Here is a 27,496-nt window from a genome sequence, read left to right as displayed (position 1 = left end):
ATACCTCGGCATGTTTTGTAAATTGTGTTCTAGCTCTTGAGCCATGCCTATCAGTGACACTATGCCAAAAAACAGTAGTCTATCTTCTCATATTTCCAGGGTCCAGCTCTTGCCATCTCTCGCTCGAGCTGGACAGAGTGAAGTCACTGTGCTGCTTTCTGCTTCACATGCAAGCAATCGCTCAATCTGAAACAGATGTGCAGTAGCTGGATAGAACAAAACACAAACAGAGGTTGCAGGGGAGAATATGATTATTCAGTCATGAATATTCCGGGCAGTGCCCTGGGGAAAGCAAGAACAATTGAAAATCACTTTGCTTCTCTGCGAAAAAATGAAGGCAACTGAAGCAGCACAGTATTATGGGACTGAGGGGCTTCCTCCCCCCCCCCCCCCCCCATTTTTCTTGTACAAGTTCTCTTTTTTAAATTGCATCATGCCTGTCATTTGGGTTTCCCGCATTATCAATCAGAAACTGTGGCTCGTCTTTTTGAGATAGCATCTCGGGGTCACCTGGCTGCCACCAGTTCCATCATCCTCGTGGTGACATCACCTCTCCAGAGGAATGAGCGGCTCGCTCAGGATTCACAGTGCTGCCGCTCTGCTGCCGGGTGTCTGGCAGCTGCCTGCCCAGGTGCCACGGAGGGGATGCATCTCAGGATGCTGAGCTCAGCTGAAGTTTGCGGGTGCGAATGCTCTCACCTGCCGCTCAGGGGAGACCAGCCCGAGCCAAGTGACTGCACGTTCCGTTCGTGGCCATATGGCCATTGCCCAAGGAGCTTTTCTTACGTATGCCAGGATGTGTGTGTGTGTGTAATTTAAAGTGCACTTTCCTCCCTTCTAGATCTGATATGCCACTCAAAGGCAAGGCTGACATAAAAGTAGCAATGGGCCTGAGCTGCACAGCATCAAAGCTGCTCTCAGAGATCCCCGGAACTGGCGGCATTGGTTTGTATGGCACAGGTGACCACAAAGCTCAGGCATACATCAAGGAATGAATTTTTACTCAAACCTGAGTGCATATGTAACTCAGTAAAAGCACTGCTGTCTGGGAGTACTTAAGTGTAAAATACATCTCTTTTTAGTCAAGAATTGAAGCATTGCTCACATTCTACATACGTGATGAAGTCCCAGGGGAGGAAAAACTTTCTACTCACCTTTAATCGAAGCCCAGCCTCAATTTGCACACTTTTCAGAGAAGTGCTAGAACTGGGGCAGGTTTAGGAGGTCTGCCTAGCCAAGACCTGTAAAAGTTCAGTCCTTTGGTCCTAACAGACCCCAGCCCTCATCTCAGCTCATTCCCTGCACTCCTCAGGGAGCAGGCGGCAGAGCCCCCACATCCTCCCCTGGCAGCACCAGGGTTCCCACACGCCACAGCAGCACGCCCCCTCATCCCCCCCCCCTCCCCGAGCGTTCAAGGGATGCACACCCCAAACCTTGGAAGCTAAGGACTCGCATCTCCAGTATATTCTTAATCTGCTAAGGGGAAAAGGCTGCAGCTTTCTTCTAAAGGGCAGGCAAAACAAGTATTTTGCCTGCATCAGCTACCGGTACAGGGGCTTTTCCTTGCCTCTGTCCCAAAGCAATACAGTAACGCAGGTGTCATTTAATTAAAATCTAAAATATCCACCTTGCACCAGTGAGGTATAACAAGCTATAAAACCTCCTCCAAACAAGATAATTTGCTGTTTCAAGCCTGAATCATGTTCACCCAAGAATACACCGACTACCACAGGTACACTAGAGACATGTGAAGGGATTTTAATTGCCTGAAACTCCAGTACTGTCAGACGGTAAGACAGGGAAGGAGAAGCCTTTACAGTTGTCTCACTGTTGTAGATGAGTAGGCTGTTTGAGCTTAAAATGCTTCTACACGATAAGGGGCTTAAAATAGTAATCAACTTTTCTTATTCAAATAGATAGCTGCTTTTCACTCCCGTGGCTTTCTGCATGTACTCTGAGTCAGTAACTAGGTCAGGGAGATAGAAGAAGCCGTGGGAGGAGAATAACTTTTGTATTCTAGGGATAATTCAGATCCTCTGCCATGAGGCACTACGGGACTATGAGCACAAAGGCTCCTCCATCTTCAGCAGGCACCGGCTGCAGTGCCCAGGGCTTGGCCGACACGCACCAAAGCCGGCTGCTCTCAGAGGAGCAGCTCCCACCCAGGAACACCCGCTGCGCCGCATCTGCCCATCACACACCAGCACTCCGGCTCTGCCCTTGGTGCCACAGTCTCCAACAAGGTGGGTCAAGGCTGCACCCTTTGGGAAGCAACCGCCGCCAGGGGAGCTCCAAGAGCATCACCATCCGCTCGTGCTCCCATGGGATGCACCACTTGTCTGCTGCCTCAGGCTTCCCGTGGCAGGCGACTGGGAGGAGCTGTGGGACAGAGATGTTCTATAGCCTAAACACAAGTGTTCTCTGCTACCCAGTGGAGAATAGGGTAACTGAGTACTTACGGCAAGCTGCTTGCTTAATTGCTTAACTATTTGTATGCTAAATGACCTCTGGATCATCCATGAAGGGTGCGTGAGTGAAATTGTGCAAGATCAAAATTGTGCGTGACCATCCTCAAAGCCTGGGGACGTGCCTGGCCATCAGAGCCAGCCGGGAGGGCTGGGGCCAGGCTGCTGAGACCCACCTGTCTCAAGTGGTGCATCCCATGGGAGCACGAGCGGATGGTGATGCTCTTGGAGCTCCCCTGGCGGCGGTTGCTTCCCAAAGGGTGCAGCCTTGACCCACCTTGTTGGAGACTGTGGCACCAAGGGCAGAACCGGAGTGCTGGTGTGTGATGGGCAGATGCGGCGCAGCGGGTGTTCCTGGGTGGGAGCTGCTCCTCTAAGAGCAGCCGGCTTTGGTGCGTGTCGGCCAAGCCCTGGGCACTGCAGCCGGTGCCTGCTGAAGATGGAGGAGCCTTTGTGCTCATAGTCCCGTAGTGCCTCATGGCAGAGGATCTGAATTATCCCTAGAATACAAAAGTTATTCTCCTCCCACGGCTTCTTCTATCTCCCTGACCTAGTTACTGACCACGGACCCAGCCAGTCATGCCAGCGTGCAAATCTGGGGTTTCGCCTGTCTGCTGGCAAAGCTTCCAGGGACGAGCAACAGACACCTTGGAACATGTTGCTTTCTAAAAATGAGATTGGAAATGCATTACCCAGGAACAATTCTGAATACATGTATTTCAGTTCATAAGGATAATCAGGATATACTTACAAATGCTTTTACAAAATGTGTTTGCATTCATATGTCTCTCTATATATACACTCAAACATATATATCACAGAGCTGGCCATGTGTAGGCCGTCTGTACATACAAATGCCTCTCTCCAGGAGGGATTGCTCACTGTCAAAGGTGCAACAGTATCTGGTTACTCACCCACCTCACCATGACAGCCCAAATACTGCCATTTGTATTAGTGGTGCTAAGGTGATGAGATGGGGCCATTTTATAAGCTACATCAATCAGTAACTAATATACACCCAAGCAGTAATACCCACCTATAAAAGGTATACTCTCTATTTATATACAGATTTTCTAAACAGAGCTTCAGTTTTCATATGTTAACAAATGTAATTTACTCTGCCCCTCTATTGCTGACCACATGCGAAAGCACACACGCTGCATGTGGCAGGTTGCAGATGTTACCTGCTTGTGTGTGTCACGTCCACCCCAGCGCGAGTGCTGCAGGGGACTGGCCCACTGGCAGGATGGGTCCCCTGAAGCATCCTCCCACCTCCAAAGCACACCCCTGCCTCCCACACAGAAACCAAGAGAGGCTGGTTCCTCTGAGCTGGAATACACATTACACCTTTAGAAAGCAACTAAACGAAGATGTTAATTACAAAGAGAGAAGCTGCCAGGATTATTAGCGATGTGTTGAGCAAAAAACCCCTGTTATTTACGTGGGGGATAGTTTAGCATATGCTTGGAATTTTTTTCATCTATTCAAACCCAAGGCTCTAATATGTTGCACTGCTTCTTGTTCCCATGCTACCTACCTGTGGCAGGCACACCACAATGAAACTCCACACTTCCAATTAATTTCTGTCTTCCAAAGGCACCCTTTTGGCATAGTAATGCGCTGAAACGCTGTCAATGATTCCCTCCAGTAAATGGTGTAAATGGTGACGACTAGGCTGTGGTTCCGAAAGAGAAAGTTCTGCAGATGGATCCTTCAGATCAGGTTAGCATCTCCTCACTGCTAGCCGACTATGCCATATTGTAGTTTAATTAATAATAGCCTTCTCTGAAATTTACTCATTAAAACAAGAAAAAAATATGCATAATGCAATGTGGCAGATCCTCAGCTACTCGTACTAACCTCACATGGTAGAGGTTTGCTCACACTCCTGCTAGAGCAAAGGAGAATTTAGATTATGGAAATGGTGAGATTACTAGTTTAGAACTGAAAACACAATGAAGAGATATTTAGAGCTGCTTAGGTGGCTTGTGGATGTGCCCATGTAAGTGAAAGCACGCATGGGCCCCTTGACTGTTTTCAGATTGCAAAGCATTTTTAGCTCTTTCTGGTTTTCCGGCATTTCCATACTTTCTCAAGCATTTAATTTCCAGTTCTTCTTTCCTGAAATGAGCACGTTGTAGCTGTCACAAATTGGTATGCACACATAATCATACAATCAATTTGTATGTACAACCAAGCAACTGAATGTGTAGGAGTTGTGTATGAGTAAGTGCACGGATAATGACAATATGCTCACATTAGTTATATTAATGCCTGTTTATTTCTAAGTATGATGTTCCAAATGACTTGCAGTAAAACTGAAAAATAATATGATTCTATTCTTCATGGTGCCTACAGTGTGTTAAGTATGTTGATATTCAGATATACAGAATATTGAACATAGATATCTTATTAGGTGCAAAGAATTTGCTCTGTGATGTGCTGAAGAAAGAGGTACCATGAGAGGGTGATTAGGGACCGGCTCAGGCATCAGAAGTTTATGGGTGCAGGGAACTTGGAACCCCATGAGCTCCCTGAGACCCAAGAATCTGGCTGGCACCTGCCTGTCAAAACACAAATAAATATCATAGACCACAACCTTGAAAAAAGTGTTCCCAAAGTGAAGCCTTTAAAGACAGGACATCAAGTCTGAAGCACAAAATGCTGCAAGGTTGGCAACATGTCAAACAGTTCTTACGTGACATTACCTTAACCATCCAGCCGCAATCCAGTGCATGTATGTTGAATACTAATATGATACAATCATTATACAGAGGCACACAAAATTTGCTTCCCCAAAACCCAAGTGAAGCTTGAAGCATGTCAACCAGAAATGTCAAAGTCATGAATAAAATGGGGGGGGGGCGCAGGGGATAGAAGGTTGTCTTGAGGTAATTGTAGGCTTTTAATGAAAGGAGTCATGCTAGACTCCAAGCCATGTCACATCACACAGATATGTAAATAATACTGACAGATTAATGCTGAATCTGTAAAAGAAATCACACTCACTCATTCAGAAGCTTTTAATGTGCAGCCATGGATAAACATTTGGTACATCACCTTTGGAGCAAACCAAAGCACAGATGGATTGCAGCGAGTTGCAGGACTGACCCTGCAGGATGCCACTGACCTTTATGTCATCTAACCTGTTGGTAAATAAGTCACTGTCACCCACAGCAAAGAACCCGAGCTGGTGGTCAGCAGCAGGTTTCCACCAACTAAAGGGTGTCAGCAGGACAAGCCCCACAAATACAGGCTGGGTCAGCAGCAACAGGAGAAGACTGCTTCTGGTACAGAGGTTAGCAAGAAGAAATCTTAATCCCTGCCCAGAGTTTATTTAGGGTGTTTAATACGAAGGAAATTGATATACGTGTTTGTTTTATCGATGCCTGGCTTTCTTCACTTAAATCCTAGGTCATAAGTAACTGTGCAGAAAATGCAAATGTGTTCCCATGTAGGAACAGCTGTTCTAACCTGGCACACAGAGAAACCTCTGGAGCAGACAGACAGATAAAATAATTAGTTCTGACAGCTGACAACAAGACTAAGCAGCTGTCAGTCCCATAGAAAAATCTTGTACTTTGAAAAACACATTTAAAACTTCAAGCTTAAAAATCCACATGCACACTTAAAACCCCATGCTGTTTGAGTTATGCTTGTTTTGCTCCACTTTCCTGCTCTTCCCATTTTCCTGATACTCTGTCCTCCCAGTTCCTAATGGGAAACTGTCCAAATCCGAGTTATAAATGCTAAACATATAACCTTAAGTCTTCAGCAAAATTAAAAAAAAAATTAATCAGGTGCCACTCTTACTTGGCAGTCAAAATATAAAAATAAAACATTTATTTTTCCAACTTTAACTGCACATTCTTGCTTTCTACTATTTGCCTGCATTAATTCAGCAGCAAGGTTCTCGGAGACGAGCTCTGCCCTCCAGCTGTGGTGGTGGTGGCTTTCCATCCATTCCAACAACACACATCAAAATTTTATAAAAGCCATAAAATATGCCACAGTCTAGTTTTATCTTCTCTCTTTGAACACGCAAATAATTTGACTCCATCTTACCCAAACACTCAATAACCAGCAATAGGAAAGAACAGGATAATTTACTGGGTGGTGTTGGCAGAGGAAAGGGGAGAAGGGGCAGGGGGAGAGGAAAGGGTCTGAGGCACTTTGTGCAAACAGCGCTGCTGCAGAAGCCTCACTTCTCAGTCTTTTATCACCATGCACCTCTAATCTTTTCCGTTTCTGTGAGAAATAAAAACCTTCTGAACGTGAGCTCCCGCTTGCCACCGTGCTGCTGTTCCCGCTCCCTGCCCTCAGTATCGGCACTCCCCCCGCCTCCCTTCCCCACGGAGCAGCCGCTCCTGCACTCACACCCCAGCTCAGCGCATCGCCCAAGGCCTGCCAACAGCCACCCAGACACAGCGAGCACCACGGGGAGCAAACCGGCGCTGCGGCGGCATGCCACGGCAAAGCCAGCAGCCTCAGCTCCGGCCCCGTGCCCTGGGGAAGCCCCGCCAGGCAGCTTGCTCGCCCGAGTGAGCGCCGGTGGCTGCAGCCTTTGAGCGGGACGCTCCCCCCACCGAGAGCACGAGCACACACACCCCCCCCCTGCATCCAGCTTTGGAAACACTCAGGTAAGCGAGACACCCAGAAGGCTGGGGATGCACAGAGTTCTCCCGGGGAAGGCTCAGCCATACCCCCCACGCCTGCCTTCGGCAACACCGCTACAGGGCTTAGCACTGTCGCCAAAACCAGCGAGCGATGCTGGGGCGTCGGGCAGCCACATGTAGAGCCAGAGCATGCAGGGCTGTGGATGTTCTTCATTCAGTCTTGCTGCCCATAACTGCAGTAATCAATTAGTGAACAATAATTGTCTTGGCACTACAAAAGGACTTTCGCAAGGAATGGGACTGGCTGCAGCCTGCTGCTTGCCAGCTGTTTCAGGACACTGGTTTTGTGGGCAGAGCCTTCATGGAGCAGCTCTGCAGGCGCACTGACCACTGTGGTCGGAGGGCTGCTAGCCCATGTCCTCAGGGAACCAGCCGTGGGACAGCCAGAGTCGACGTGGCTGCCCACCTCTACTACACCAGCCCCCCCAACCAGGTCTCCCTGCAAGGAGGGTCACGCAGTCCCCCAGCCGGCACCTCGCAGCTCCCCAGCCCAGTGCCTTCCTGGCAGGCACCTATGGGCAGCCCACAGACACCCAGAGAGCCCAGCTTAATCTGCACACAGAGGGGTATCCAAGAGTTAATTAATTTTTTGATCCTGTCATCCTCTCTGAGGGTCAGGCAAGGGAAACAGAGGAAAAAGCATACGGCAAGAAGAAGGCAGGTTAGCAGGCCAGAATATGAGGAGCAGATCCAGGTGCTCCATGGGCTCACATTTTCCAGAATTACTTTCAACGACTTTAATTAAGCTCTCCCCAGACTCACCAGCTTGGAGAGATTAAAGCAAGAGAGATCATGCTGAAGAACTTGCGTAGCACGTAGCTCTCCCTGTAAGCTTTTACAGTTCTGTAATTGAATTCACTTCCAAATGCATCACAATTGCACTATGTGAAAAGCCACGCTGACCTACTTTCAAGCCAATTTGTATGTACTCCATAGATGCTTTAAGTCACTTTATAAACACAATATATTTTTTGTCTTTGTTAGACAAATGTAGCGTTTATTGATGGAATCAGATACCCCTCTTGTCCTGCAAAAGAGTCATTCTATTGAGAAATATGGCCCGAAGTTTACTTACAAGAAATTGTCCTGCATTTCCACCTAATCTTAATCATTCGTTATTACTACGTACATAGCAGGTGTGTGGGTGTTTTATGTGCAGCAGCAGCACCCAGCAGGCAGGCTCCCAGCACTGCAGGAGGCAGAGCCACCCAGGTGCTCAGCACGAGTGATGAGCATCAGGACCCGCGCTCCAGCCCCATGCTGCAGGTCACAGCCAAAAGGCTCCTCTGCACCTCCTTTCCCCCAGCACTGGCCACTGCCTCCCGAAATACACACCTAACCAGCCTGCAACTCTCAATCACCAGAGCTGGGAGAGCTTTTCTGGTAACATTTAGTGGTCTCTTTGCAGTCCTAAGTGCCAGAGCTTTGGATTGCACCTGAACCTCAGCATCTTTCTTTTCCTAATGAAGGATGCAGCCTTGTTAGCCAAAGGAGCAGACAGCCCTCTTCTCCCCCCTGCTAAACGCATTCTTTTCAAAACATCCATGAAGTGTACATATATAAATATATATAATTAGGCATTATGTATAAAATTATATATATATATATAAAATATATAAACACAATACATAAAATTAGGAAAGTCCTAATTTTGAAAGTCTGACACACAGTATTTGAACAGTTTAACCTATATTGTTAGTGCTGTGTTTCCCCGTGGCCATGGAGGAGGGTGCAAGCAGGGTGAAGGAAGGGCACAGCCATGCCGCGCAGGCAAAAGCCTGCATAACGGGGCAGGATGCAGCAAGCTGCTAGGAAGAGGACATTCAAGCACATTTCAGACAAGAATGACACTACGATGGAACTTAAACTGCTTGCAAAATTGTACTGTTTTGATTCAATTACGTGCAAAAAAAAAGTTACCCAAGACATCTAAGAAACAGACTGAAGAAAACATACATTCTGAGGAAAATAACCAAACAAAACAAAAACACCAAAACCAACTTCCAGATCAAATGTCACTTCGAATGTCTGTTTTCCTGTTTCCACTTTCATATTACCTTTATAATTGCAGTGTTCTGTATCAAGACTGGAGCTCTCTACCAGAAAACCTCATCCCCGCTCTGCAAATGCTCTTCTCTGGTGTATCCTACTCCCTGCCCACGTGCCAACGATGAGGAAAGGGGAAGAAGTCACACCTCTCTGACTTAGGTGTCCGAGAGTAGCGGTGGGATCAGAGGCGAAAACAAGCCATACCACAACAGGGGATGCAAAGCCCGGCCAGGCACCGCCAGAGCCACTGCAGCACCAGCCCGCAGAGCCAGCCCCGGGTATCAGCCCATTTACAGCACCCCACAACCCGCTGCCCGGTTTGTCAATATACATTAGGAGCCACCTTTTCTGCTTAAACTTGAAAACCAGCCTACAGCAACTGGTGCTTTTTGACAGCAATTAGATAAGGTGTGTTCAATAGCAAATTAAATCCACTCACACACAAACCCTCCCCTCTCCTTCCCACCCCCATGTGAATTTTAACAGGTGAGCTTTGTTATGGCATTTAAGAAGTTACAGAATGTCAGCTTTTTAATCTTCTGTCTCAAATAAGTCGAAGCAAACCATAATTCTGTTGCCAAGTAAATAAAATATTGAGACATGAAATAATTTTGAAGAACCCAAGAAACAAGCTATTTGTAAACAGCTCAGAGCAGAAATGCAGTATGCTTAGCTTTTAGAAGGCTAGACTTGCAAACTAATTACTACATGTAGATACCTGTTCTGGAGGCTTTGTTAGATGCACTCATGTGTCCTTCCAGCACAACAGGACGGTTAAGCCAGGAGAGAAACCAGAGTCCTGCCATCCAGTCCTCAGTGGGTTTCATTTTTTGCTCCACTTCACAAGCAATAACTGTGGGATGATAAGGATTTGCAAAACAAACAGAAAGCTGCACAGTGCTTGTGTTTGGAAGCTCTGAGCATGAAAATCCATTTCAGGGCCTATCTTCCCCCTCGCTGCGATAAACCCCTCCTGAGAGTAGTGCATAAATCACAGAATTGTAGAATCTCGTACCAGAAACATAAACATCCCCAAAACTTCTTATCTTCTTGGCACGATTAGCGCTCGGAGCACAGGACCTGAGCACCCTGTCCATCTGCAGTTCGCATTTGCACAAGTTCTCCCCCTCATAGCTGAAAGAGGATGAAAATGGATGTTGCCTTCCATGAAGCACAAAACCACGCTGGTTTCATGGACCAACCTCTCTCAGTGGGATGCCAAGAAAGCGTCCCGCTTCAATCCTCCTCTTCCCCCCACCCTCCTTGAAGGTAAATAATTTTCAGTGTGCAGGGCAAGCTGAGGGTCCTGGGGAGCTGGGTGGGAATGGCCCTTTCTCACCTGCCCAGCTTCAGGGGGGTCTGTGGGGCAGACCCTGGGGCTGGCTCAACACGGGGCAGGATGGAGTGGCCAGCTTACCGCTCAGCCCAGACAGCTGATGTGACAATGCTGGCCTTAATCTCAGCCAAAATGAAAGCTTCCATGTCACAGGTGGAAATATTTTGATGGGGCTATGCCCTATTTCAGGGGGTGGGTTTTTCCTCAGGGTGGGGGAACCTCCCATGGAAAGTAGAAATTCATGACCACCACCTTCCATCAGAAAGCAGATTTTTCACTGATTGATGTTGATGGGAAATTCAGCAGCAGCGGCATTTTTTAATATTTTGTTGAGCATTTTTCTTTGGGAACATACGCTATGTCACAGATACATATGCTTTAAAGATAATTATGAATAATATTTTTCACTATTTTCCCAACACACCTCATGGATGAGCAAAGGCACCACACTCCATCAGCAAGGAAAAACATTCCTCTGTGCATCTAAAACTACTCCAAATTGCATGTTCCGTGACCCTGGAAAGTCACGTTCTTCATCCGTTGCCGTCTCGGATGGGAGGCACCTTAGCATGAGCAACAGACTGAGAAGCACCAGCGATAACAACGCCTGAGATGAACTGTTTGCTTCCAGGGCTTGCTGAGCCCTGCGGTGGTTATCTTCCTCCCCAACTGCACACAGGAAAAGTTTCATTTCTAATAGATACTGCTGCGCTGGGATTTATACCAACTAAAATGTAGCATGCTTTCTGATGGGATGCTTCATAGCAAACACTATTGAATTTCATCTTATCAAACACGACATATCCCGTGTATCCCAGACAGACTGCTCCCACATGCTCAACCACCCCACACACAGAAAGACAGAAAATTGAATGAGAAAATAGTAAATATCAGCCATCTGCTTTCCAAAGAAAGGTGCTGCTTTTTTGGGGAGCAGGTGCCCACTGCACACTGACCATGCCAGCCCCCAGATCATCCTCAGCCCTGAACGCAAGCGAGCAGTGGTACAGCCCCACAAAGCTGGATAAACCTCACAGCGAGTGGAACAGCGCTTCTTTGCCACACCACTCTCCACCTGGTACTAACACATCTTTTAGTAAGGAGCAGCAGAAGCAACTGCGGGAGGGCTAGCTGAGCAGCTCATGGCGGCCCCGTCACTCGGCTCCTGTCCCCTGAAACACCTCTGCCTTTTCAGAACAAAGTTTAGATTTCTTCCATTTCCTTTGAGCTGACACTCAGCTAACACAGGGACAGAATCCGCAAAGCCCCTGCAACAGGCATTCCAGAGAGTGACCTTGCAGCCCCCCGCTGCGGTGACCACACCACCGCCCCTGCCACCGCGGCCATACCACAGCTCCAGGAAGGCCTGCGGTGGTGCCAGGGCAGGATTTCTGCGGTGTGGGGGACACACATGCACAGGACTCACAGCCACCATCCCACAGCACCAAGAAGACATCACTCTCGGCTGATGCACGTGTTGGGTGGACCTGAGCTGGCAGCCCAGGGCAGCAGGGGACACACACGTCCCACCAGCCCAGCTGCTGCCTTGCTGGGCTCTGCTGCTGTCTGCGCCCACCCCCAGCACCCATCGCTTCGCCCGGGAGTGGCCGAGCAGCGGTGCCCAGGCTGCTGCCACCAGCTCAGCTGGCCGCACTCAGCGAAGCCCTGCGCCTTCGCCCGCCGATGAGCTCCAACGGGATCGGTGCAGCCCCTGTCAGCAACGCACATCCCGGTCAGCACCTACAGGAAAGCGTTTTGCTGAGGGATTGCTTTTCCATCCAAGAGCAGGCGATACATTCTGCTGTACAGGTGGAGGATGGGGGGGCAGCTGCCACAGGGGCAGGGTCTCCTACCCCAGCGATGGCTGCAGTTGGAGCTGCCGCTGGCAGGCTGCGGTCACCCCCAGACAACGAGAGCAGCCTCCCCCCACAAAATATTGCAGGAGCACACACAGCAAAACATGCTGATGGCCCAACTGATGCTGCAGCCTTCATGGCTGAGGTAAATTTGACAATTTTTTGTAAAATTTCTCTATCAACAAGACTTGCTAGCTAAGCACACCCCGGACGAGTAACACTACTCGTGTCTGGACAAGAAACCATACTTATTTAGATACTGAGCTCATTATCTAACACCGCAACAAATTGTTTTATTCCAAAACAGCCATCCAAAAACAGAGTCACGTTTTATATTGATAACAAGTAAAGGAAACTGAACAAATGCAGCAGAGGGGAAATTCATTAAGAAACACTAAATACAAAAGATTCATCTCACTCTGCAAGTTTCAAGAGCTGAAAGTGGTCAGAGATGGGAGCGGCTGGGGGGTGCCAGAGGGATCTGCCTTGCATCCCCCCACTGCCAATGCGCCCTGCTGCAGATGGGAGAGGACGGTGCGTGTCCCCGAAGGAGCCAGCAGAGCAGGTTGCCTGCGTCTCCAGGTGCACAAACCTTGCTCAGGAGGAGAGGAGAATAAAGCTGTTTGCCTTAGAAAACTTCAACATAGAGTTTTATTTTCAGAACAATAAAGCCCCAAAGGAGAAAGAATGATTTTGTTAACATGAAATTACCTCTTTCACTCAGAGTTGTTACAATTTTTTTAAAAGCATATTGCTTTGTCTCTGCCCTGCCAATCTTCAGCTCTTCCTCTATATTTCTAATAGGTCTAAACTAATTAATTTCCCAGAATAATAACCTCCCAGGGACATACAGCTAGATAATCCTTAACTCCTCATGAAGTTAGTTTCCTGTAGGGTTGGGGAGCAATTACAACTCATTAGTCATGTGTCGTACGAGGAAACGACGGGATTTGATATTGATTGTTTTTCCAGGAGCACCCTGAGAGAAAACAGAAGCGCACGGGTGTCCACATTAATGTAGAGTTTGTGGGGAGATAGCATCAAGTGAGATGCAGCAATTAGCCTTTTCTGGACATGTGCACAATGAGAAGAACAGCAGAGGCTAAACTGTTTTCACCTGAGTGAAAGATACTGACTGTATTTTCTGTAGTGGAGGTTCAAAATACTGATCCAGATACCCAGAAAACTGAGTACGTACCCATGAAACTTCAAACTGTGAGAGAGGTTTGACCTAGGTTCTCCAAACTGTGCTACTACAGCTCTTAACATAGCACTATTCCAAATCGTGTTCCTTATGCTAGGTGGTGAATGCAAAATTGTGCACAAGCTCATCCATTAGACCATCAATAGCACTAACCAGTTAGACATTAAGCAAGAGATAACGAGCATCCTGCTGCCCGTCCAGCTCAGGCAGGTGAAGGGGACACCACATCTGTTTAGCTGGATGCACAGGCAGGTTCCCAGCTGCAAAATACATTCAGAAAAACACTTGCCCAGGGTGGAGCGCAAGACTCTGGCAGCATCACATGCCTCCAGGAACCCAGTAATATTTGGGGAGAAAACACATTTGAAATAAAGTACTCATTTAGCTTAACTTAGATAATTTATTTCTCCTCTCTGATGTCCAGCTATCTTCAAAATTTACATCTGCAGACTTGATTAGAGCTTTTCATGTTTTATTTCTGAACTATATGTTGCATACGTTACAGTGTGATAAATTCGACATTTCAAATGCCAACAAATGGCTACAAAATTGGCCCCTTGTGAATAATAGCCCAGCAGCATTTACATGTAATTATTTTGCCCAGGAATTTAATTTGCTAGGCATAAAAGTTATGCTGAATGAAAGAGCACTGCATAATGATCTTTAAGCACAGGAAAGAGACAGCCATTACTATAGGCACTGAAATACATGCCACTCTTCTCAAGCCATAAAGCAAATTCCCTGCGGCGAGGAGCATTTCTGCCACAAATTTAGGCAATGCTTTATGATGAATGACAATACTTATTTTGCAAGGGCTGTAAGTATGTAAATCACCAGTCACCACACTGCCAATTGTACATTACCCCTGTATTAGTGCGAACCTGTGTCCTTCAGGGCCACAGAGTAGGAGAGGGAAGAGAAGGAGGAGAAGGAGGACATCACAGCCATGGAGGCTAGCAGTGCCCATCGGAGTTGAGGGTCCACTCTACCACCACAAACAGCTACAACAGTGACAGTAAAAGGAAGATTTTAGTACATATTAGTGCAAGCTGCAGCCTGATGTAACACTGTTTACTCCACCATGGTGGGTGATCTCTCTGGCTGCCCCTGATGAGTGTAAGAAAGGCACATTGCTGTTGGCAATACGCATTCGCCGGTGCGCTTGCTTTTAAAAAAGTATCCATTGTCTTTCTGGAGTGCACAACCACTGTGTTGTAATTACCTTTTTAAAAGCAGTGTCTTGCGAGCAGACCTACATACATAGTTCAGACTCAAGCAACTACCAAGGGGTTCCTGGCAACTAATTGTATCAGTCAAAATATAACTACTGTCAAACATAACTACTGTTAGGAAATAAAAGATTGTCTTATCATCTTAAAAGACAAAAAAACCCCAACACAATATGAATAAAAACCAAGGAGAATCTAATGTAGGGGATACAATGCTAGTCCTGTATCTGGGAACATTATATATTACCTGTTATATTTGTATAGATATATAGAATACCTGTTTCACCAAATCTGAAATGTAGAGCTGAGCTCAGCACAAAATCAAACAAATCAATAAAGCAAAATAAAAAGAGTTCTTCAGATGGGAAAATTCTGGGAAATTTTTTGATGATCAATCAAGGTTAAAAGTCAATTTCCACCTATCGGGTAATGCTCTGACACATCTACTGCCACAGAGCCAGCCCCGCTGGCCCATCACACTCCCCCAGCAACGGCAATGTGGAGCCCAGAGCAGCCGCAGCCTGGAGGAGGATTCACCAGTGGGAGGGTTGCCCAAGCCCCACAGGGTACCCCACAGGGTACCCCAGCCCCTCTTCAGCCACAGCCTCTGCCTTATTCCCTAACTCATCACTTACAGACTTAAAAGGCATGTAAAACCACTATTTTCCTCTGCTTATATGCATATTTAAGGATACATTCTGGCACATTGAGGATTTGCACTGCAAGTAAACTGCTAAATTAAGACTCTTAAAAGCTAATAACAGAGCTACAGGAAATCCTTAAATCACAGGATATCAGCCAACAGAGTAACACGCAGCTCCTGAAACAAATGCCTATTTCCATCCCAAGGAACACACAATAATCTGAAATAGAGAACTGGCAGCAAGAGGTTGTCGGTCTTGCAAGTCACGCTCAAAGCAGTGTTCAGATGCGGTGTTATTTTTTCATTTATTTGTATTCTGCAGTTTCAAGAAAACAAAAATGTAAATGCCTTGCACACAAACATGCCGGGGCAGAAACAGGCCCGTTACTAAGGGAAGAGTCAGCAAAATTTGCATACAGCATCTTGTCCCACTTTTGGCACTAAAAACACTACAGTGAAGCTACATTGGAGTGACAATTTCTAAAATTTTAAGGCTAAATAGATAAATCGTAACCATACCCTGCACTTAAGGCTGTGACATGAATGTTCCAGCACCACACAGCATTGCGCTGACTTGCACAGGGTGCCCAGTGGCTAAGTGGGACCGATCATATTCCAGCCCATCCTCTCCAGACTGCTGCCTGGCTCTATGTAATAACAAATAACACATCCTGAGTACCTGAGCTGCCCTGACTGAATTTAAAGCAGATGGCATTTGAGAAATTTTGTATCATTTTCATTTTGATTTATTCCAGATAAAGTTCTTACATAATATTGACATTTAGTGGCTTAATCTAGGGAGAAATTTCCCATTCCTTATCCTGTCCTCTCTCATTCTTTTTTTTTTCTTCTTTTCTTTTTTTTTTTAAGATTCAAAGTTAAATGCTGATCATGGCACTGTTGAAATAGATTCACTTTTCCAGTCACCAGTAATCAATGGAGTATGATGTGGGCTGCCTGATCATCATATTTCAGTTCAGACCCAGTTGTAAGGAAGCAAAGCACCTGCAGGAGGGGTGGTGGAGGGTCTGTCTGCTGCTCTGGTTGAACACTTGCTTTGTTAACACGGAGCTAAGGACAAGCCTGGAGCAGCTGGGGACTGGCAGGGAAAGTTATTTTAGCTAAGCAATATGAACCAAGATGTTAGCCATCTCCGAAACGCCTTTCATCTCCTAGGAAACCTGGGATGGGGACGAACTGCCTACCCTCCACAGGGGCTTTTTCTGCCTTTGGATTGATCACGGGTGTTGCTTGCTCAATTTTGACTTCCATATGCTGCACACACACACCCACCCCCCAGTGCCTTCCTTAATCACCCACGTAAGGGGGAGTTCAAGTCTTGAGGGGCAGCTGGAGCAGCAATTCTAGAGAGCCAAACTGCAGCTGTTTGTGCTCACACTAGTCCAGAAATCACACCAAGCTAATCAGCTGACACTGCGATTCATGTCATTTCATACAAAATAAAAGTCTACTGCGAGTCAGAGTACGAGCCTGGATGTAGTACGGTGTCCCTAAGCAGCTCCTGGATTGGAGTTTGCTCAGCTACGACCAGCTGCACGCGCGGGCAGACCGCTCTGGGCCCAACACAACCCACAGCCGCGGTGACACCGAGCTTAGACCAATTTTTGTTTATGAGGTAAAACTACAGAAGAACTTATAAAAGAGCTCAGGCTTAGAGTGAAGCAATAAAAGCAATGTTTCTTGGGACACTGTTCAAAATCGAGTGTGCGAGCCCACAAGTCTCACAGCAATGTCCACAGAAGCTTCATTGCTGGTCTCCAGCAGTGCCGGCAGAGCCCGGCCCCCAGCCCCTCCCCAGCCACCCCCCCAGCGGGACTTTGTGGAAAAGTTAATACAGCCCTCAGCACGGTGAGCTTCAGTAGGTAAAAAAACCCACCACAATCATCCTTCAATCTCCTTAATGTATTCTCTACCAACCCTGCACTTCTGCAGCTCCTTGCTTTAAATAATACAAATGGCAAAACTCAGAATCATTAGGGTCAGGATTTTACTCTTAATTACTTAAAGCAGGAGGTTGCTATCATTAGGGGCTCTACAGGGTCAGCAGAGAGGGAGCAGATGCCTAATTCAGGTAATCTAGATCAGCCTAAATTACAGAACCTCAACAGGAAAGCCCACACAATTAGCGTCCTAACTTGGTCACATCACCTAGCTTTAAGCAGCCATCTACCTTAAACTCATCAGCTTCCTACCACAGACTTCTCCAAGCTAGGGAATCCCTGATTTGATTATCCAGCCTCTTCCCAGGAAAGAATTTCCTCCTTTTGAAAGGTATAAGTCAGGAAAGAGGAGAAAATCTGGATTAAGTCTTCTTGAATTTTCAACTGGGACACATTTCTACCCAGAAAAAAATTTATTTAGTAACTGTTCTAGTTAAACCAAGCTTAGCAAAGTACTTCTCTAAAAAAATCAACAAAAACTGTAGAAAGACAGAAGCAAAGTCAAATCATGGGATTATGCAAGATGTGTAGAAATAGGACATTCACCAGTATTCAGTTAGTAAGATCATATTGAGTCTTGTGGGATCTTGAGCTTCCTGACTTGATCAAAAAGACTAAATCCCAATGAACCCAGTTATAAGGTATCAGAAATGATAGCTTAATTCTGTGCTTAATTTTGACATTCTTATCTTGGAAATCTTCCCACATACTTTGCAGAGCCAGAGCCAACAGCCTCAGGAAAGTTGTGAACCTGCATTAGATCTTTGTCAACAAATCTAGATGGAGAAATCTCTCAAATCATTAGAGGAAATGAAAGAAAAATGCTTTATGGGTATTTTAAGTACTTCTCTGCAGTAGGATAACTAATCCCTCTCTTTCTCTCTGCAGATACATGACAGGTTGTTCGTTATCTCCTTGATGATTTTTAACTGAAAAGAAGCCTCTGTAAATAGTTTGTTTTCCCCCATACTGTGGATAGCAAATTCCACATCACCTTGCTTATTTGTAATTGATAAAATAAGTAGCAAGGTCCAGTTTCAGCTGGGTAGCTGCAGGAAGGACAGCCCCCACCGTAGCTGCCCACGTGTCTGGATGCAAAGTTCTGTTTCTATGAATATGCACACATACCCTTTAAATCAGGCTTTCAGCCAATGTTCATCTTCAGAGAACCACACCACTGACTGACAAGTTTCAAGTTTCTGTAGATCTCAGATGTAAAAGAAAAAGATGAAAAAAAATAATTTCAAAATAGAGTGAATATTTGCAGAAGATTTTTCCCATAAAAGTCACGGTTTTCATTGAATAACATATTTTACAAGTTTTACCCCTCCCCATTATTCAAAACACTAGAGAAATACGTAACCTGATCTGCATACCCATGAGAAATCAAAGCTACGGACATTCATCATGTTACAGAAGATATTAATTGGGTTGTTTGCTAGAACAATATCCCACATGTTGGCAGATTTGTGGCAACACCTGCCTGGTGGAGAGGGGACCCAGTCACAATCAAGGCCTCTGAACAAAACATCCCAAACCATTTGCTTGGTTTTCCAAGCAATATTATTTGTTTAACAGAGAACATGCCCATACCCTGACTCTTCCTTTCGTCTCCTTGGCGGAACCGCTGCCATCAGCCAGCCGCAGCCCGTGAGCTCATACTGCCCGAGGGGCACCGGCATGCAGCAACAGGCAGAAAACGAAACACAGATGAAAAACCAGCCCTTTTATTTCAGAATTTTGGAGCAGGGCATTAATGTTCAAACAGCTTTCTAGGTTCCAGTCCCTCTAACCCTTTGACACACCGAAGCATACAATCCCACCTTCCCTGAGTATCCCCATTCCCAGATTTGGCACACAGGACAAATACCTAGCCATCCTGTTTTATCCCGTAGAAAGAATGTAGGCCAGCTTTTCCAAACATCCAGAAGCACTCTATTTCTCAAAGTCATGGCAGGCATCCTACTGAAATCAATAGAACATTAATTAAAGTCAACATTGGCCAGGTCCGCAATCCAGCCCATGTAACTTCTCTGCAGGTGATAGGAATTATAGAAATCAAATCCTTTATCATAGCCAAAACATTTTCAAATCGAATTCTACATCCTAGACTAGCAAATTAGTACCCCTTATGGCATCCATAAAATTATTTATTAAAAATATAGAAGAAATTATAGACCAAACTGATGTTTCCTCCCTTCCTCATCTGCTGGCTAATTGCTTTCCAGGCACATTGCACTGCAGTCGTCTCACACGTAACCACCCATCAGCTACAGGCTCCAAATTGTTTTGGGGAGTGATCCCGCAACCCCAGTGGTCTCCGGCTGGAAGCCTCCCGCTCCGCGAGCTGCGGGTGGCACCGACACTCCCCCTCGCACCCTCCTGGCCCAACACGCCTGTGCTCCTGTGAACTGCACGAGACAAAACAGTAACACAGCAGAAAAAAGAGCCCCTGTTCTTGCACTTCGTCTGGTCTAACGGACTACTCTTTGTGGTGCTGATCTGCAAGAAATACATCTGCATTTTCGATGTCACCCTCAACACCAGGGATTGTCCTGTGGGGTGCGAGGATCATGCCCTGTGTTACTTCCAGCCCTGCCTGCAGTCCCGCTCTGCTCACCTCATCAGTAAAACGCACAAATCACTACCCTTAGTAACACTTTGTCAGCACTTAGTAATATACTACAGGGAACACGCATGCATATCACACCAAGACAGGATAGACGACAGGCTTGTTTCGGTATTCCGTAGGGATTAAGCAAAGCGTAAGCTATATACTGCATGTAACTCGGGGAGCCCTGCATGGGACGGAGCCCAAGCCCAGCCCCAGCCTTGCCACCTCCCTCCCCCCGTGGTGCTGACCCGCCGCCATAAAGCACAACAGAAGCAGCAAAATGGATATTTTAATTGCTATCCAGCCATCTTTTTATTTCTAACGTATTATCCTATGAATTTTGTACATCATATTACAAATGATTACTGAGGCAGTTAGATTCTTAAGCAAATTACACAGTGAACCATCTATTCAAATAATTTTAACCCTTCTTCCTTTTTTAATTACTCAGTAATAGAATTTGATTGCTATGGGTGCATGTGGCTAATTCTTTTTAGTGAATATTTCATGAGATTTCTTCTCAGGTGAGTTGTGCACAGCCAATTTATCACAACAGTGAATTATTTGTGGCACATGGCCACTCACAATATCACCTCAGAGTATTTCTATTCCAGGACTGGAGGAATGGGGCTTTTACAAGTAAAAGGAGTAAAACAGCAATGTTACAAAAGCATGCCAGCTGTGCTTCAAAGCGTTTGAAAGAAAACATAATCCACGTGGAAAAAAAACCAACAGGAAAGATCATATGCCAGTAAAACAAATTTATGTTTTCAATTGGAACAAATAACTGTGGATACATTTTAAAAAATATTCACCCGTTCCGTTTTTAAATCAGACACTTCCACTTTCATTTGTGATAGCTAAGGATGCTAAAAATAGCACTTTCCTATCAGATAGGCTGGAGTTACGTGTCATCTTGTAACAGCAGGTGCAGGCAGGTTTCTCATCTGTAATATTGGCCAACAAGCCCTGGACTCCTAAAAGCTAATGGTCTGTTCAAATGCCTCCTTGATGGTTTGTTATAACCTTCTACAAGTGGGGCTTCACTGCTGCTCTAAGAGTTTGCCACTAGAATATATTTTATAGGCATATGAAAACTAATTACAAGAGAAAATAGACTGATATTGAGGCAACAGAAGGCTCTCATTATCCCAAGAAATACGAAGTTGATGAGTAAAATGCATTCTGTCCTCCCACTGTTTGTGCTTCACCAAGTACTTTTAATGTGCTCCTGGGTCTGAGCTGTGGAGGGGGCACAGGGCAAGGCTAACAAGTGCAGAACGTTTGCTCCAGAGTATGGGAAAATAAATTACTTGTCATTCAGGGCTCGACAGGACAAGAGCACCCGCAGCTGCTGCTTGCCAAGGCTGAGCTGGCAGCTCCTGTCTCCAGCCTCAGCCCCTGGCATGAGCCACCTTCATCGCTCTCCTTCCTGTCCTCCCAGGGGACCCCCGCAGGAGTGGGACATCCTCACATGCTGCACAGGGCACAGCTGCCATTAACAGTCCGCCTGGGTATTTCCACAAGTGCACAGTAGTGGTTATATTTAAAGATTTTACTTGTTTTGCTTTAAGTAACATGGTTTTTATCACCACAATGAGTTTAGGCTAAAAAGAAAAAAAAGTGTCTATGTTGAAAAGTTCTTATTTTTCCCTTGAAACTCTCTAGCAGCCGTGCTTTGGGGAAAAGAACTGAAATATTAGTCTCCACGAAACTAGTTATGGGCTATTAGTTATTGGTTAATGTACTGAATTAGTCTCCATGAAAATTACTTCTATTTCACTTTATCATAAGCCTTTGGCCACATAAGCATGCTTAGAGAAGATAGAGATCCGTTAATTAATACTTGTTACTGTCGCCTCAGGCAGCATTAATTTTGCCTGAGCTCAGGCAGTCGGTTTTCCAGTGCAATTATTCCCCGTGGAACACTCATACATCCATGCTCCCAAGACACTTGGATCCCCAGGTAGATTTTCTTTTGCCACCCAGTACTCACCAGTGGTTGATTTGGGCCATTTTAGGGCAGAATCCTTCATTTTCCCCACACCCCCACTGCCCATCATCACACATGAGCTCTGTGCCGGTCGCATCCCCCTCCCGTGCGGTTTGCCCAGTAGGGTCCTACCCCCTCCCCTCAGGCACAGCCACTTGAGCACATGGGTTTACACCATCCCCCTTCCCAACATCACCACGCCACCAAACCACCCAGTCCCCAGCCAGTGCTTCATCCGTGGCCACGGATCATCATGGCAGCTCAGCCTCCGCCACCTCAGGGGTCTTGTTATCTCCTTCAGGGAGCACCGGCTCAGCTCTCTGGGGTGGGTTCATCTATTGGCAGCCCGAGGGTACCCCTGCCTGCCCCCAAAATTAACTGCACTGCCCTGGCTCCTGGGCGGGCGACGCACACTGAACAAGAAGTGCCCCTTGAAGACGGTGACTGTTAACTGCCACCAGTTAAAGCACTGGGGAAGGGAGTGAGTCCTAAGGCTTGGCAATAAAAAGTATCTTCAGAAGCTCATGCATATTTTCAGGGAATAAGTATGAATATTAATACCAAGTGTCGAGATAAACAACTATGCTACATTTAAAAGGACGGTCTATTTATTCTAGGGATTTTTTAATTATAAAATCAATGAAGTGTTAATGATTTTAAGCATTACTTCAGCTCACTGGGAGTTCCAAACCAACTTTTTTTAGTCTATGGCATAAAATCATAAGTTGCTCAGTTTGACCAATTTGTCAAGACAATTTCCATTAGTAAACATGAATAATGAAAGGGAAAACTGGCATGAGCAACTTCACTTAAGCGACTAATGACTTACTGGAAAACAAGTCAGAGACATTAATATGCCACTTCTTTAAGTGTTTGCAGAGCATAACAACACAAATATTTCAGTAAAACCTTATTTTGCTCTGTCTTTATTTATCTGTGTATCTACCATTGCCATCGCATACAGATGTCCGCTAATCAGCTCAAAAGCAAACACCCTTTTGGTTTAAACTAATCACTGCTGCTTTCACACAGCTTTCACAAGAAAACCTAAAAAGTATCTCCACCTCTTTCATTGTTGAATTAGCTAATTTGTTCGGGTTTTGTTTAAAGACAAAGGCCTTATGACTATAAAGCACTTGTTAATGTACATGGAGGGAGAGAAAAATACTGCAAGGCACTGAAAATCCAACTGAAGACCCAGGAGCTGTTCCAGAATATGTTAAACCCAATAGCTACTGAAAGCAGATAGCAGGCTCTGTGCTCTCCGGCCATCCTTTGGTGCGACACTCCCCTATGAAAACAACATCACAATCTGCCTTACTAAGTGCACTTTGGGGCATTTCAGAGAAAAATACCAGCAGAAACAGAAATGCTGGCACTGAAGCAAGGCTCATGATGGAGTCCTTTATACAAGGAGTCGAGTACTGGACGGTGCTGGACTTTCTCCACATATCACTGTTTACTCTCAACCAGGAACTTAGCTGACACCCCACCAAAGATGCTTTGACTTTCCCACTTACTCCTTCTCCTGCTGACGGATACCTGGGTGGACCAGGCTGCCATGCCTCAGCCTCCCAATGCCGCGCTAAACCCCCCTTTCCATCAGTCCCCAGCTTCCCTGCCCACACTTCCAAGTGGTGGAGATTTGTTCTCACATAAAGCGTAAGAGCTGGTACCCAAACTTCTGGCTCTGCATGACCTGCTGACACTCTGCCTCTCTTCAGAAAGGTCAGTGGAGTTTGGTGTTGGGTTTTTTTTTTTGTCTCAGATTGCAGCACGGGCAGTACGTGCCCTGAAAGAACCAAATCTACCTATATGCATGGCATCTGTAAGAAGTCATAATTCTGATAAACACAATTATACCCTCTTGAGAAGGAAGCCAGCATTTCTTCAGCAGCAGCTCTCTTCCCAGCTGACCTCCCTTTGCCACAAATCTCTTCTGACAGGCGCTCACAGTTACTAAAGTGGAAAGCTGTTTCCTTTAGTCACTATCCCCATAAAATATACTGACTCTCTTAATTACATGCTTAGTTGTTTTTTTGTTTTTTTCCAAAGGCTCTACCCATGCATGTAGGCAATAACTCAAGCTCAGGGGCAAGGGACCATGTAATAGAGCAAGAGCAGCGCAGTCGTGTGGAAAACGCGGCACCCTGGAGGCTGCCGGCACCAGGGGACCAGCCCTGAGGGGACACCACCTGTACAGCCCAGCTGAAGTCTGTGGCATGGGTGGCTTTTTGCCACCCTGTCCCTGGAGCTGCAGACCCACGTTTCAGAGGCCCCCAGCCAGCACAGTCACACACAACTTGTGTTTTCATATGGGACAAGCCAGCGCGCTGGCTGACCAGACTGAGGACATGGGAACCGAAATTCCTACCAGCTTCATCTGTGATTCGCAGTATGGAGCATTGATTTTCTGCAGGTGCAGGTCCCAGAGCCGCAGAGATACTGCTGAAGGTCCCCAATGGTCAGAGACACCCAGGGTTCAGCACAGCTTTGTGCTGGTGTGCACCAAGTTAGGGCAATACTCAATGCAGGAGACCATGCCCAGTGCTGGACATTATATATTAAATATGGGCATAAAGGCTCACAAAAGCAAGGGATTCCCAGTCCCATGTGTGCTTTCACTGGACTCTTCTGTTTCCAGCAGCAAAGGCAGTAGGACCAGGAGTAGCCAGTGGAGCAGGAACCCCATGGTCCCCAGAAAAATTATCACAATACTACATTGTCTCAATTCACCTTTCAAAATACAGAAAAAAGCCCAAGCCAAACCCACTCTTATTTCTCTTCAATAAAATTATAAGCAAAAGAGGTCAGAATGCAAATACCTGCGCAGTGCCCTCATTTTGCCCTGTGAAAAGATCCTCTCCAGAAGCACCTCCATGCCTGTCTGCTGGAAGGTAAAAAATAAATTTAGTGACTTTTACAGCCCCATCTGCTGAATCTGTGTGTCCTTGGCTCCATGACAGGTGGTGAACCTGGTAAAACCCAAACCACCCTCCCCAGCAACATCTGGGAATACCCGAGGACAACCGCTTTATCGGAAACCTAAAGGTGATCTGAATGTTATTGACGAGACAGGCACCAATCGATCTATTTTATATCAGAAGGAAGAAATAACGGCTATTAGCTAGGGCTCACTGAAGATGAAACATTTTTGTTTGTTTAAAGAATTGCCTGACTGAACTGAAAATCTTAATAGATAATCTGTGTTGGGTGTTTTTTGTGCAGTAATTCAATAACATCAAAAGCACGCTAGCCAACACAATTTTATGTGAATTTGATATGGATTTACGCATGGCAGAGTTTGTTTGAAGTCTGCAACAAGACACTTTATGGTCTTTCACCCCAAAGCATCCTTCTTCCATATTTCAGGGTTAGTTAGCAAAAAAGAACAACAACAACAACAACAACAACAAAAAAGTGAGCAAAACAAAACCAAGCCACATTGCCACATTGGAAAAACTAAGACACTATTAAAAAGTATTCCTTTGAAAAGCATAAAGTAAAAGAAAAGATATAAAGTATTTTAAATCTCTGTATAGGAACTGAAACACCATCTTTGCAGCAAAACATTACCTGGGACTGTCTCAGATGCCAGGAGCCAGGGACACACTAAAGAGCAAAGGACAAGACGACCTATGAAATATCAGAGCTATAAACTTTGATGGCCTTTCTGAAGAGCTTTTGAAAGATGGCAGAGCTGGTTTGAGTGCTTTCCCAGCCTTTAAAGAGGACTTTGAGGCACAAGCTTTTACACCGAGTGGTTCTCCAGCCTTCTCAAGCAGGTTTTCACTGAATACACTGTTTTAAAAAGTATCTTGCTAGAAACATTTCGCACTTCCAAACACTCAGGCTTGAATAGCTTTTCCTGCAGTGCCTCAGTCCTACTGATTAGCTATGCTTCAACGGTAACAAGATGATCCCTCAGTTTTCCTAACAGGAGAGGCACCTCCCCATCATCCTCAGCCTCATCCTGCCAGAGACCTTGCCAAAATCAGGGGGAAACGGACACACAGTAAATGTTCCTCAGTTACATGCAGAAGATGAAAGTGAAGAACTGTTTTTCTCATGTTATTTCCCTAAGAGCCATGCCCATATTACCTAGAGATCCAGCTACATTCCAAAATATTTTCTTCCTTATTGCTCAACACTCAGCGTGGAAAGGGTTTGTATCTATGCAGGTTGCACTAATGCGATCAGCTTAAACCTTTCACCCTCCTGAAGGCACAGCTAGGAGCAGGGAGAGAGCACACATGGACATCCACATATTTACAGAGAAAAAAACCTTTTCCTTCTGCTGCCAACGCAACTCCAGAGTCTTGATACCGCTCTCCTCTCACTGCTTAAATTAATTTGAGAACAACTAGGGAGAGAGCAGGGAAAGAAACAGAAGCAGATTCCCTGGAGCACAGAATCATCTTGTCCCGTTGGCGATCACAGGTCACCAAAATCGTCAGTCTTTTGGGAGAAATCTGGGTCAGTTTAGGCTTGCCTTGTGCTGAGTGAGCCTGCCTGGCAGCCAGCACAACTGCCTAGGTGAGGAGGGCTTGCTGTCAGACCTGGGTTCTCCGGAGAGCAACTTCGGTCCTCATCATAAACTTCCACCTAGAAGTCAATAAAAACAAAACAAACACCCTCTTGCAAGTCAATACTGTTCACTCCAGCGTGGCCAGAGAATCACTCAAAAAGGGCAGATTCCCTGAATTTCACTATGGTTTGCTGTGGTTTTTTATCTGCTGACAAATCAATATAAAATAATCCATTGGGCAAGTCACCAAAATATGACACTCCTTGTACAGGTAGCAGTTGATGGTTTTCAGCAGCTGGAAGATGCCTTTGTTCATGCCTGTGCCCTCTCACTGGCAGTTTGGCAGTGATGCTCTTCATGCAGAGGAAGAGCTGTCACCACAAGGGGAAGAAACTCATCAACTCCAGGTCTTGGGCAGCTTTTTGCTGTTGGATGATGTTAACACTTATGGGGAGTTCAGTTGTTTTACCAAACAGCAGGAAATTTGCAAGACCAAACTGTCCTTTTCATGAGGCTGTTGGAGACTCAGGACAACTCCACAGGTATTTCTTGTGCTTCTTGTCGTGCCGCACCCCTACCCCTCAGCACACCCCCACCCCTCAGGCACGCAGCGCACCCCGTGGCCGCATCCTTCACATCTGGGTTTTGTGTCGGGGGCACAGGGCCAATGGAGGGAGGGGGACGCCGCTGGCCCAGTGCTCCATGAGCCCCTGGAGCAGGGTGTTAACGCATCCTGTTGGGTGGCATTGCCCCTGCGTACTAGCTAGTGCTGTGCTTACAAACCCCCTAGTACCCAGGAACAGCATGTTGGCACAAACCCAGATTCCTTATATTTTAGCCTGATCACCAGAGGCTTAAACAGCATTGTGTGGAAATATTACTTAACTAACTTCAAATAAATCAAATATTTTATTGACCCCTGTTACTGGGAACTAGGGATCT

The 27,496-nt window shown here is 46.0% G+C and overlaps 1 protein-coding gene across 14 annotated transcripts in view; it reads right to left on the bottom strand.

The window, feature by feature from the left end:
• Positions 1-27,496, bottom strand: part of PRELID2 (PRELI domain containing 2) — a 108,652-nt gene that overhangs the window by 9,933 nt on the left and 71,223 nt on the right. For 7 of the 14 annotated variants that reach the window (XM_080400659.1, XM_080400660.1, XM_080400649.1 and 4 more), the window contains 2 exons: positions 24,852-24,916; positions 1,398-5,029 (listed from right to left, as the gene is read on the bottom strand). In XM_080400659.1, the coding sequence (XP_080256785.1) occupies positions 4,828-5,029; positions 24,852-24,916 (267 nt within the window). In that variant the 3' untranslated portion in view covers positions 1,398-4,827. Of the gene's footprint in view, positions 1-1,397; positions 5,030-18,547; positions 18,627-19,289; positions 19,382-24,851; positions 24,917-27,496 lie in introns of those variants that run through there. The other 7 variants (XR_013930232.1, XR_013930233.1, XM_080400657.1 and 4 more) reach the window with 6 other exon arrangements.

The sequence above is a fragment of the Falco punctatus genome (genome assembly GCF_963210335.1).
Source record: "Falco punctatus genome assembly, chromosome: 8".
NCBI lineage: Eukaryota > Metazoa > Chordata > Aves > Falconiformes > Falconidae > Falco > Falco punctatus.
This window is presented reverse-complemented; position numbering and strand designations above follow the sequence as displayed.